Source organism: Hibiscus syriacus, unplaced genomic scaffold (genome assembly GCF_006381635.1).
Source record: "Hibiscus syriacus cultivar Baekdansim isolate YM2019G1 unplaced genomic scaffold, ASM638163v2 tig00111393_pilon, whole genome shotgun sequence".
Classification (NCBI taxonomy): domain Eukaryota; kingdom Viridiplantae; phylum Streptophyta; class Magnoliopsida; order Malvales; family Malvaceae; genus Hibiscus; species Hibiscus syriacus.
In genome coordinates this window covers 192,408-205,019 of record NW_024063079.1, presented here as the reverse complement: position 1 = coordinate 205,019, position 12,612 = coordinate 192,408, and the positions used below count along the sequence as shown (strand labels likewise).

The window sequence follows — 12,612 nt, the reverse complement described above, 5'->3', positions numbered from 1 at the left end:
GGGACTAAGATTCCACACATATCAAATATGTCTAATTATAAATCATAACATTAAAAAGATCCAAATTACGAATTTGAACAAAAAGGAAATCATAACCCAATGTCTAGTTTTGATGTCTTAAAATCCTTTGGGTTTTTTTAGTATCAAAACTAAACCTCTAAGTTTTAAAATCCAATACCTTTGAATTTAGTAACCCCAAAACTTTCTAAAATGAGAGTTTTGAAACTTTATTGTAAAATCTTAAATGTGATTTGGTCCCATATGAAGAATCTAAATGTCATACATAACCATCAAAATAACTAATCATTAAATAAAAACTCATTACTCAAAACCATTGAGACATAATATTCTCATCATAATAAACAAAAATAATATTAGTTAGATTATACAAAACATGGAACTTCATAGTTTAAACAAAGGTATATCAAACAAAACAAAACTGAATTGATATTTTTATCTAATATATTTAATTAAATTATGTCATTCAATTTTTATTATTGATAAATTGAAACACTTATATTAATGGTATTAAATAATTATAACAAACTAAAATCGATATTTTTATCTAACATATTTTTATATATTATTATAAAATAATATTTTATTGAAAATTTAAATAATTTATTGTTAGATTTTTAAGCATTTCATTTAAGTAAATTCAGAAGTAAAAAAGAATTAAATTTTCTACAAATTTTAACAAAAACTTATTTAAACTATCAATTAAATATTATTTAATGATAATATGCAAACATATGTCAAATAAAAGTTTCAATCTAATATTTTCTGATAGAATTATTTAACTGTATTTATATAAGTGACTTAATTTATTAATAAACAAAAATTAATTGATATATTTGATTGAATTAAAAATTTACGATCAAATGAAACTGAAGCTAGAATGTAATTTTTATAATAATTCTAAAAGTATTAATAATTAAATTTAAATTTCTAAATCTGAAAAATAGAGGAACTAAATTTTTATAAAGAACACCAGAGAGCTTAGATTTCAAAAATTGAATTTGGATTTTTTAAATAATGTAAAGTAAGTGACAAAATACTTGGAAATGGAACATTTATGAATATTTCTCAAGTTTATTTGTCAGATTCTATTTAGTAATGAAATTAAATTTCGCAATACAATTTTGGTTTTGTGAAGTGAGATATGAATAACTTCTATATGTGTTGATACGGTGATGCGTAATACGCCGGGACCGTCGAAATTAGGGGTGAAAGGTGGTACGACGGCAAGGACAGTCGTTTGAAGGGGAAAACAGAGCGCTAGATGTCATATGATTAATCAAACACCGACATAAAACCCCAAAAATTTATTACCACGCCATCATCTAGTGTTTTCAGATTCCTGAAACAGATAATCAGATATAGTTTCCGAAAAGATTATTTTCCCGACAATGATCGACTTTTTCCGTGAACCAAATGCCGCTAAGGGCTAAATGGATCCCTGCAGAAACCAAAAATAACAAAACCAACATGGGAAAAGTTTGAAGCAAGACCAATTACAGATGACGTTATGAGGTGTTGCAATAAAACCAGCATCGGGACAGTTTATATCCGAGGTAGAAGAGTTGGCAGGTCGCCTGGGATGTCGGAACTTGCCTGTCAAACAATGTTAATAGTTTTCAGCAGCAAGGCAGTAACTGATGAAATTACATAGGAACTGTAAGAGTTAATTGCACCATACGTCCCCAAACTACGTCCAGATTATATCAGTCCCCAAACTATGTCCTCCTGTTATTTTAGTAAACTATTTGAGTAGAGCATATTTAAAATTATTGGATCTAATTTTAAGCACGTGTGCAAATGTTTCATGGATAATTTGTATCTGTCATGTAAAAAATCGACTGTCATTGAAATTTAATAGGGTTAATTTTTTATCACATCAAATCCAAGTTGTCCATTCAATGATGCACAATGTTAAAAACGTGATACATGTGTTTTAAATATGCCTAGCAGCATATCTAAGTTGACATTTAATGCTAAAACAGTTTGCTAAACTAATAAAAGGACATGTTTGAAATTATATTGATAGTGTGAGGACAAATTTAGAATGTTTCAAAGTGTAGGGAGTAATCTAGAATTTGAGCCACAATTTGGGGATGACTGGTGCAATTAACTCGTACTATAAAATGTACATTAGATTTAAACACCAGATGATTCAAAGATCTACCAAAAAAAAATTTCAGATCAATTTCCTTAGGATCAACTCATAAGAAAGGAAAAATTGGAGTTTTACTCGCTTCAGGCTAATGATAAACTTGCCATACCTGTAGATATCTTGTTAACAATTTGGTAGTGCTGAAATTAAAACCCTCAACAGGCTCACTTTTTGTACGTGATGCGTGAAGCTGTTTCCGGACTTGAGTAGCTAGTGACTGCATTTATAGAAGTGAAATAGATACTCTTAAGTTCAGGAGTAAAAAACAAATTGCAAAGAAACATTTGGCGAAAACCCGCATCAACGATATGATTATATGCCAGGAACATAATGATGCATACCTTCCCCAATTCAACTCCCCACTGGTCAAAAGAATTAATACCCCAAACAAAACCTTCCACAGCAACTCTATGTTCATAGCTTGCCAAAAGCTGAGACAACCAAGAAGTTGTCGTATTAGACCGAACAGATGAAATACATATATGCATTTAAGTGCCATAATGCTTGAAAATTGAAGCTAGAAGAGTTGCAATTTTGAGGTAGTAATCGACTTAGATGCGAAGTGATATGAATAATACAAAAGTCCTCAACAATTATAACTAGTAAATAAAATGCTTTTCATTAATTAAAGTTTAAGACGAAACCAGTTACCTGCCCAATATTGTAAGCATTAAGAGATGGAAGCAAAAGACTGAGAGAAGGCCGATTCCCAGAAAATGTCTGGAATATAGCAGAAAAAAGTTTGAAAAATGATTGCATTATGAATTAAAGTCTGGTTGAAAAGCTTTAAGTAAGTCACCTTATGAGGGATAAGATGCTGCGAAACGTTCTCCTTCAGCAACTGCTCCTCTGTCTGAAGTAAATCATTTTTTTTCCCAGCAGCAATACAGATTTTAGGCAAAGATTCATGAAATTTTAATATAAATTCTTTACTGCTTGAAATTAAATGGCATGGGTTGTTAGAATAATGACAAATAATGGATGCCTAAGAAAGCAAAACACTACCTTCCCATATGCCAGGGCATCGGGTTGTGCGAAAAAGTTGGACATAAGCTCGTCATGGTTGCTGACCACTTCACCTGCCAATAACAATAATACTTCAAATACCATGTTCAAAAACGCTATAGAAACAACAAAATATGTGATCTTCGACTTGGAAACCAACATAGAAATAAATAGAATTGTACCTTTAAGGTACACAGGTTGCTGGCTCTTCACAATACCAATGAAATCACAGGGAATTACACGTCCCTGAGGTGTCAAAATGATTTAACAATTGCCAACATTAAATCTATATACGCAGATGATAAGTCAACAAGGTTATGCAGTAAAAAAAAATGTGCTTCCATCAAAGGTAAGATGAATATGTGAAATCAAGACTCCAGTGAAACCTCAAAGTCCTTCAATCAAGCCTCTTTTCTGGTGAATAACACTGAAAAGGAGCTTTTATTGAACAGGCTAAAGTTCTCCAAGCACACTTTAGTATGTCAATTGTTATTCGATGGTAGTTTATTAAGATAATGTGCCATACTTCACAAAGGTCCCATAAAGCTTTCTAGTCTCTTCATTTTATGCACAAACTTCCACATTTACGGTTGCCTATGGCCAGATTTAGCTCTCCCAGGATCAAGCTCTGGGCATACATAACTATATAGCACCTCAAGTATTTAAGGTGGTATGAGATGTTATAGAAGGCAAGAATCACCTAGTATTCTTCTTTCTGCAAAACACAACATAAAATTCACCTGGTGGATTAGTTGATAAAAGCTGTGCTGGCCATTTGTTCCAGGTTCACCGAAATCAATTTCACCGGCCTCATAAGGAAGTGGCACACCATCAATTGACACCCCTTTTCCGTTACTCTCCATGCTGACCTGAATTGAAGTATATTTAGCAATGAATAAGATTTGAAAACATAAGCTCACCCCCCGAACCCAAAACACGCACACCCAAAACATAAACAGCCCAGCAAAAAAGGAGTTCCAACAAACATGCCTGTTGAATATGGGGAGCGAATTTCTCCAGGGCCTGAGAGTAAGGTAAAATAGCCTATATACACAAAAAGTGTTAATGATTGGTCGTAAGCATGGAAAAGGGAAGAGGAGGACCAAGAAATGGTAAATTCAACATTAGAAGCAGAAATACTCACTCTTGCAGGATACCCAAGAAATGAAACATTCCATACGCTGAGCAAACCCAAAAGCACCTATGTCATCCAAAGAATGTTATCATGCAATGTCATTAAGTAACCAGTAAGAAGACCATCACACCAATTAGGAAAGAACTTGAAATATCAACCAAACTTATATTTACAAAAGAGTCATGTGGTTAAATGAAAAATATAACATACGGTATATCCATATTGGGAATATGAAGTAACTTATACTGGATCAATTCATCCTCGTATAAAATACTAGAACCTTCATCCAGTTATACATATATTCTAACCAAAGTCATTACCCTGTAATAACTGGTAGATAAAGTTTGCAGCTGCAATGGAAGATATTACACTAAGACACTTACAGGTATATTCTTCTCAAAAGGAGCTGAACGGAAATGATCATCAATACTTGACGCCCCTTTTAAGAACCTTCAAGTAATAAACAAGAAACTTATTCAAGTATATAACTATCAAAATCACCCGGGCATAATAAGAATGGGTTAACAGTTTGGCTGAAAATTAAAACTTGCAGTTCTTTAAATCACAGTCTTGGTTATCATACTTTTGCTAGTGTTTGGAGATTCTCATAGTATTCGAAATAATTTTGTCTCATGCAGTAATGATTTAAGTTAAAGATCTGTGCACCAGCAACTAACATTTTTCATTGTCCATTAGACTACAACCTGATTTACTAAGTAATTGTTTTCAGCTATAACTATTAGTCAAGAAGAAAAAAACCACTTCACAGTGCAGCATGAAAAACTGAATTTCAAGATAGATAACTGCATGGAAAAAATGAAAAAGAAAATCCCCTTTCATTCCTAAGCTCTGTTTGTTATATTTAATCGATGCACTTCCTTAGAACAGTGAAGCTGGTTTTAAAATTGCGCAAACGTGTCTCGCCTATCTTATCTGGACTCCTAATGGATGTGACATATAGTATGAGTTTCAAGAAGTTAGGGCAATATGCTCAAAACAATAAGTTACCATACTTTTCAACTATTGAAAAACCATACTGCAGAGACAAAGGCAACACTCCAACAGCACTGCAAACTGCAAATGGCAGTTTAAAGATTAATCAACTTCCACAATTCAACTAAAAAGTGGTCTCAATCCTCAATAGAAATCAAGTGACCATAAATGATGCTTAAAGGTAAGAAAGGGCATATGGAATAAAACTTACCACTGTATCGACCACCAACCCAATCCCAGAATGCAAATGCATTATTAGGATCAATGCCAAACTTTTCAACAAGCTGCACAGAGAACATATAGAAGCTGCATAGGATCAATACTAGCATACAATATGTAAAACAAAGCCTAGTTTACTAGCACTTTAGCAAGTGACAAGGAAGAGAATAAATACAAAGCTTTGAAGCATGGAGATCCAAAAAACTAAAAAAAGCAATCCATAATCAAGAAGCCATCTGTTTCAAGCAAAAACAGAATAAAAATTCACTTTATCAAAACATTTCCCCTTTACCAAAAGCATGTTACACTGTTCTCTAGGATGTTAGAAATGCTTGACTTATGATACCAAAACTCAAAACCCAAAACGAACAGCTCAAATATGTACATAGTAGTGTGACAAATGCTGAATAACTCAAATTCAGAAGACGAAAGAAAACTGATACCTTTAGATTAGTACTGACTGCCACCATGTGTTTTGCAACTGCAGAAAGCCTGGAATTAAAGTCACAAGTAATTTAATAAGAAAGCCTGCTTAGACCCATATATTGACATAGTAAATTACATTCATGTCTTAATATTGAGGATTCCTAAGAAGATTGGGAAATCAAAAACTTAATTGAAGCATTCAAAGATGAGAACATCTTCTCTGTTTTGCTCAGTGATTTATTACTCTGAATTGTTAAACTGTAAAAAAATTCTGAAATGCTTATATAAAAAAATAGTAACAGAATCTAAACTGCCACTACATGCACATTGTTGAAGAAATAGCTAATGTTATCATAACACTAACCCAAGTGCAGATGAAATCCACTCCCTTAATGTTCGAGCATTCAACATAGTTTCTGCTGTTGTGAAAGTCTTTGAAACCACCACAACTGGAAAACAATTACAAGAAAATTAAATCAGATAAATCAACAGTGCAACAAGTGTATAAGCAACAGAAAAACAACACATGCAGTTTCAGACGAATAAAGAGAAATTAGTTACCAAGAGTAGTTTCTGGGTTTAATCCAGTAATATTTCTAGCAACATCAATAGGATCGACATTTGCGAGGCTGTGGCAATGCAAACAAAATATTACATTGAATTTCCAGAATGGCTGAATGAAACAACAATGTATCTTGTATGCAGGCATTACAAATTACATCGAAAATTTCAGACAAGCAGCTAGAATAACAGACACTTTATATTGAAAATCTAACAAGACCAAAACACTTCTTTTTTACTTGATCTCGCTTATGCTCATTCCACTATTTAGCACGCCTATGTGGCATCTATTGTTCCCATTAATATGACATAATATGCTACTTCTCTTTCTTCTCCAATATATATTAAAATTTAAGATGAAAAAAAGAAAGAGGTGCCTCAACCTACGTTTTCTATACCTTCCCCTTTCACCTCCTTAACGAAAAGGAAAGAAGCAGCATCTAGAGCTATTATAATACAATAAAAGAGCAAGTAGACACAAAAATGATACCAGCAGCAGTAATAAACAAATACTTACAAACGTAGCTGGCGTCCTTTTGCAAATTCAACAGCCTCAGGGTCTAGCAGTTATCAAAAGAAAACCATGAATACATCAGCTACACTTCCTTCTTCACATAGCACAAGTAAAAGGGTTACACAACTAATAGTAAAATGCACCAGCATAACCTGTTTGGAGAGCAGTATGCACAAATAAAGGACCTAAGAAACTGCCACCAATACCGATGGCAATAACATCCTTCAGTGGTTTCCCGGTAGCTCCAACCTGCCAACATTTATCTATTTCTCAGCAATTAAGGAGAGACATATTCAAGTGTGATGTAAAATAAAAATGTTGAATTACCCATGAGCCACTGCGAACTTTCTCCGAAAAATCCTTGATCTTATCCAAAACATTCCAAACATCTGACACCACATTCTTGCCATCACTGTTTATAACAGCATCCCTTGGTGCTCGAAGAGCTACATGAAGCACTGACCTATCCTCGGTGCTATTTATCTGAAATTTCCAGGAAAAAAAGAAAGAAAGCCACAAGACAACATCATAAACACTAAAAACGAAAAGGCGTGAACAGACTATTACTATATCATCACCAATCTTTACATCAAACCCAAAACTAGTCTTGTCTTTCTCTCAGGCGATAGTTAGACTTACATGCTCGCCACTGTACATTCGGTTAATTTGTTGTTTGAGAGAAGCAGCCTGAAATTATAAAGAACATTAAATATAATCAAAACTATTATGATTTAAATCAACAATTTCAGAAACGATAACTAATCCAAATTCACCTCTGCTAATTTGTAGAGTTTATCCATGGTGTCAAGAGTGGCACACTGCCTTGAGTAGTCCAAAAAGATTCCATCAAACTCCCTGTAAATACATAGGTACACATGATCAAATATTTCATCATTTTTATTACTATTAGAAGTTCGAGCAGATATCCAATCAGGAAAAAAATCATAAGAGTTGAACAGATGATCTTACACCATCATCGATTCGCACCGTTCCTTGTCGTTCATGAGATCACGGAGATGAATTTTCTTGATATCCTCAACATGAGCCTAAAAAACAATAAACCCAAATTTATATTGAACTCATAGATTTCTCTTGATATTTCAGCTATAATCTGAGCTAGAAAATGAACAGAAAATTTACCTTCAGGTCCTTCCATGGCTGGGTGTCGCATATTAGAGTGGTCGAAGCCATCTCAACCTATATTGAAACATAACAAATTAGCTTGAGATCTCAAAATCGATCAGAAAAAATGGCAAATAATTTGAGAAAGAAAAGAGAGAAATTACTGATGGAATCAGAACAAAAGACTTTGAAGCTGGCAAAGAGATTTGGCAAGTTTACGATATAGGAAAAGAAAAAAAAGGAAATAAATGTTACGTGGTCAATAAATGGGAGGGTCGAAAGAGCATATGTCAAATCGATACGGTTCAGGAATTTCCCGGTCACTGAAACTTGGGTCCGGTTTAACGGATTTGGAAATTTGAGAGTTATATATTTGATTGTGACTTTTGAGGGCTGAAATCCGTGGGCGATGACGGATTTCCGATGGGCCCGAGGAACTGTCAGCTAGATGGTTAAACTTCTTTGTGTCAGTCAAAATTTTTCATGTTTCTATCTTGGTCACTTAATTTTAATTTTTTTCAATTTCGTTCATTTTTATCACTTGTATAACGTCAACATCAAAATACTTCATTTTGGGGCTTCTTTTTCTAAAATTTTATCTTACTTTCATATGGACGAAATGTTTCTCCATCATCATTTGATTATAATCAATAGTCGCTTATGACGTAACATGTATTAAAATATTTTTATTTCTCCTCTATTTCTATTTCTCAGTTTTATTTTTTCTTAAAGTTTTCTTAGAATTGATAAAATTTAAATCAAAACATTAAAAGTTCTGATTTCACTAATAGAATCCTTATTTTTTTAATTTAATCCCTAAATTCTGATTTTATTCAAATTAATCTTAACTTTCAAAATTAAAAAAATAAAAGACTTAATTAATTTAATTAAAATTTTAACTCGATATTGAGGTGTGGCATTTTATGCGGCGGTTGGAGTTTGTTGGTTTCAAAATTACTATTTTCTTTTTGTAATTTAAGCTTTGATCAATAATTTTAGAGGATTTACATTTTGCATTGTTTTGAAAGAATTTAGTTATTTGATCACCTTTAAAATTATATAAAATGGTGTAGAGATTGATTATTTTGTAGACTTTTATTATTATTGTAGAGATGGATAATGTGAAGATGAAGAAGAAAATATTAGGCGGTAATTTGGTGGGATTAGATAATATTTGGACCTCTATCTCAATAAAATAAAGTCTATGCCATCTCTCTGTGATAGAACTCCTCGTTAACTGACAAAATAGCAAACTACATAAATAGTCCCTAACACTTTTAGGGTACTTATATTTTAATCATCAAATTTTTAAAACTCACAATGTAATCACTAAATTTTTAAGATGTTTGTCTTACTGTCACTATCGTAAGATGACGTTAAGCTAGGTTGAATGTGGCATGAAAAAATATATTTTATTTATTTATTTGATTTTCTAAAAAAAACTTAAAAATGGAAACCAAGACCAATATAGAATATCATGGTGGTTCCAGGCATTGTCGTGGATAGGGTTGTAAATGAGTTAAGTCGAGTTTGAGCATTACTGAGTTCGATCAACTCAAAAACTTTAAAATAGAGCTCGGTTTGGCTCAAAAGCTTGTGAGTTTAAAATTTTTAAGCTCGACTTAAACTCAAAAATCATGAATTGGAGTTCAAAAAAGCTTGAAATAAAAAAAATATGCTTAAACTTAACTCTGTTGAAGCTCGAACTCAAACCTGAACCTTAAGTATATAAAAAAAATTATATTGAATTTTTAAAAAAATCAACGCATAAACGCAAATATTATTAATAATTTAATTTTTTAAAATAAAATTTAATATATTATTTTTTTAGTTTCTCACGAACTTTTCGAGCTGAATATCAAATAGCTCATTTTGGCTTGTTAAAAACTCAAGTCGAGTATTTATCAAATTTTAACTGAATTAAACTCGAATAACTCATAATATATCTCATCTCATTTACCGTCTTGGCCGTAGGGATTTAGTTTGGTTTCATCTCATTTACTGTCCTAGCCGTGGGGATTCAGTTCAGCTAGGCTCTGCAACTTTATCTTGTAACCCCTTATGTCCAAATTCTCATTATACCTCACGTTTGGACTTGGTGGCGGAACTAAAAATTTACTAAAACGGGTAAAAAAATAAGAGTCCAATAATATTTACAATCAATGATCATGTAATAATATTTATATTTTTAATTGAGGGTAAATAGAACTTATTTTATTTATTTCCCAAAAATAAATATATTTTTTAATATTAATAAACATTAAAAATATAATTGTCAGGGACCAAGGCAACTGCTGGCCGCTATGTTCCGCCCTTAAATTGGACTGCTTTCATTTTGCTTTGTGGCCTGTCTCTTGTCTCCTCATTCAACCCATCTTAGGCTTCAACAGTGACCCTGCGCCTCTTGTAGCGGTTTTCGGTTTTCGGTTTTCGTTGATATAATTATGTAATTAATATTTTAAATTATATATATTTAATTTTAATTATTTATATTTATATTTTAATGTCGTTAGCTTTAGGGATAATATATATTGCATATTAAAAAAATTAAATGCTAAAACATGGAGAAGAACAGGTGATCATAGAAGCAGACAGTAGCCATACTATAAAAATGCTGAAGGAAGATGGCCCATGCAAAGGTCAACTAACCTTATCCATGTTAACAAAGGACATAGTGAAACGCTACTAGAAAGTATTATTCGAACACATACCAAGGGAACGATTACGGTGGCAGATGCTCTAGCCAAGCATGTAAGAATGCTCCCAAGCGGAATCCAAGAATTTCAGCAACCCCTAGACATGGTAGAGACGATACTAGTGTGAGATTACACTAGATTACCTTAGGACTAGTTACTTCTTTGATTTTACTTTTGAGAGGAAAAAAAAATGTCATCTATCTAATTGTATAAAAAGTAAATATCTAATTGCACTTGAAAAAATTAAATATTTAATTATACCATTAAAAAATTAAATATATATTACACATAGATGTCAAAATTACTAAAAAGTTATATTTATTATTTGTTGTAGACGAAAAACTTAAGAATGAAGGCAGGAGGAAGTTGTGATTTGTCTGGTTGCTGCAGATTAACATACGAAACTTCGACCGGAGTAACCTATAAGTTTCCCCGGTACCAGCTGAATGATCACGACAAGAAGTACTTTAGGGTTTGGGTTCTTACATACATTTTCCCAAACAAAATAGCAGAAGTGCAGAACGGATCACACGTGCAAAATCAACGACACTATTTTCCAGGGCCGTGCTGTGCAAATTCTTATAATGGATCCCTATTTTCTATAATAAATGCTTATGAAGGTTCAAGTGGAGTAAATAAGAAGAGAAAAAGTAGTAGGGAAAATAGGAGCACACTGTTTTGGTTACCAGTGAATTGTAGTAATTGGCAGACAAAGGATTGCATTGTCTGCAATCACACGGAACCCAAAGCAGATCCCGCATCCAATGTTGTATTATATTAATGAACAATATTAAAAAAAGGTGATGTTTTTGTGTTCCCCAAAGGCCAAATGTCTGGTTCATTACAGTAGTATTTAAGGGGCCCTATTTTTGTGGAGTCCTACGCCGTCATGTAGTTTGCGTCGGGTCAGCCACGGTTCTGCTATTTTCCCTAAAGTAAAAAAATATGTACTTTTTTTAGTGGATGAAGGATGGCCGAAGCCTTACCTTAAGTTCTTATACGGAGATAAAGAGATCCTAAGATGTCACGCTCCAAAATGCTGAGTAGATTTTGTAGTAACCATTCACCTAGAGGAAAGTTGAAGAAAGAAGCCATAGGATATTTCAATAACAGTTGATTCCAAGGAAGGCGTGACGAAGAACAGTCTCTAAGAATTTGAAGACATGTTTCATCTGGTTCATAGCAAATTCGACAGGAGCGATCATGGTCAATACCACGGGAACATCTGTTGTGATTCGAGAGCACTTTGTCCTTCATTACCATCCACATGAAAGCACGAATAAGTTCAGGAACTACTTATTTCCAGATTGTTTTCCAGTAGGAATCTTTTGCATCCCAATTGGGACTGTCCAACGCAATATAAGCACTTTTCACAGAGTGCATCGATTTGGATCCTGTTTCCGATAACATTGATCACTACCGTGAGATAAATTCGGAGGTTGAAAGTTATACATGCCCTTTACCTGCTAAATCTTCAAGATCAACAATGTCTTCCACTCCTCCATCATCATCATCACCACTTTCAAGGCTTTCAACATCACTCAGATAAACAATGTCATTATCATTTTCCGCCACCAATCCCCCTTCCAGAACAGTAACCACCTTTTCACTCCACTATCCAATTCACCTCCATCCACGTCACCTTCCTCAACTGGCACCGTCTCCGTTTATTGGGCTAGGGTTTTAGATGTTCTTGTTTGAGTAATGAAGAAAAGCTTACCTTTTCTAGGGTTAAGGTCAAAAGGGAGTTGTTTGAGGGGATTTTGGC

At 33.3% G+C, this 12,612-nt stretch overlaps 1 protein-coding gene across 1 annotated transcript; it reads right to left on the bottom strand.

Moving 5' to 3' along the window:
• Positions 1–1,310: 1,310 nt before the first annotated feature.
• LOC120160851 (glucose-6-phosphate isomerase, cytosolic) lies at positions 1,311–8,429 on the bottom strand. The gene is made up of 24 exons (XM_039171172.1): positions 8,313–8,429; positions 8,167–8,223; positions 7,996–8,072; positions 7,800–7,881; positions 7,666–7,713; positions 7,354–7,509; positions 7,179–7,275; positions 7,030–7,072; positions 6,513–6,580; positions 6,316–6,400; positions 5,969–6,017; positions 5,518–5,590; positions 5,327–5,387; positions 4,697–4,763; positions 4,323–4,379; positions 4,169–4,222; positions 3,919–4,047; positions 3,361–3,424; positions 3,179–3,252; positions 2,973–3,026; positions 2,825–2,893; positions 2,515–2,604; positions 2,283–2,390; positions 1,311–1,614 (listed from the first exon to the last, which is right to left on the bottom strand). Exons 2-24 carry the CDS (start codon positions 8,215–8,217, stop codon positions 1,564–1,566), a joined length of 1,707 nt encoding a protein of 568 aa, XP_039027103.1. The 5' UTR covers positions 8,218–8,223; positions 8,313–8,429; the 3' UTR covers positions 1,311–1,563.
• Positions 8,430–12,612: the final 4,183 nt, after the last annotated feature.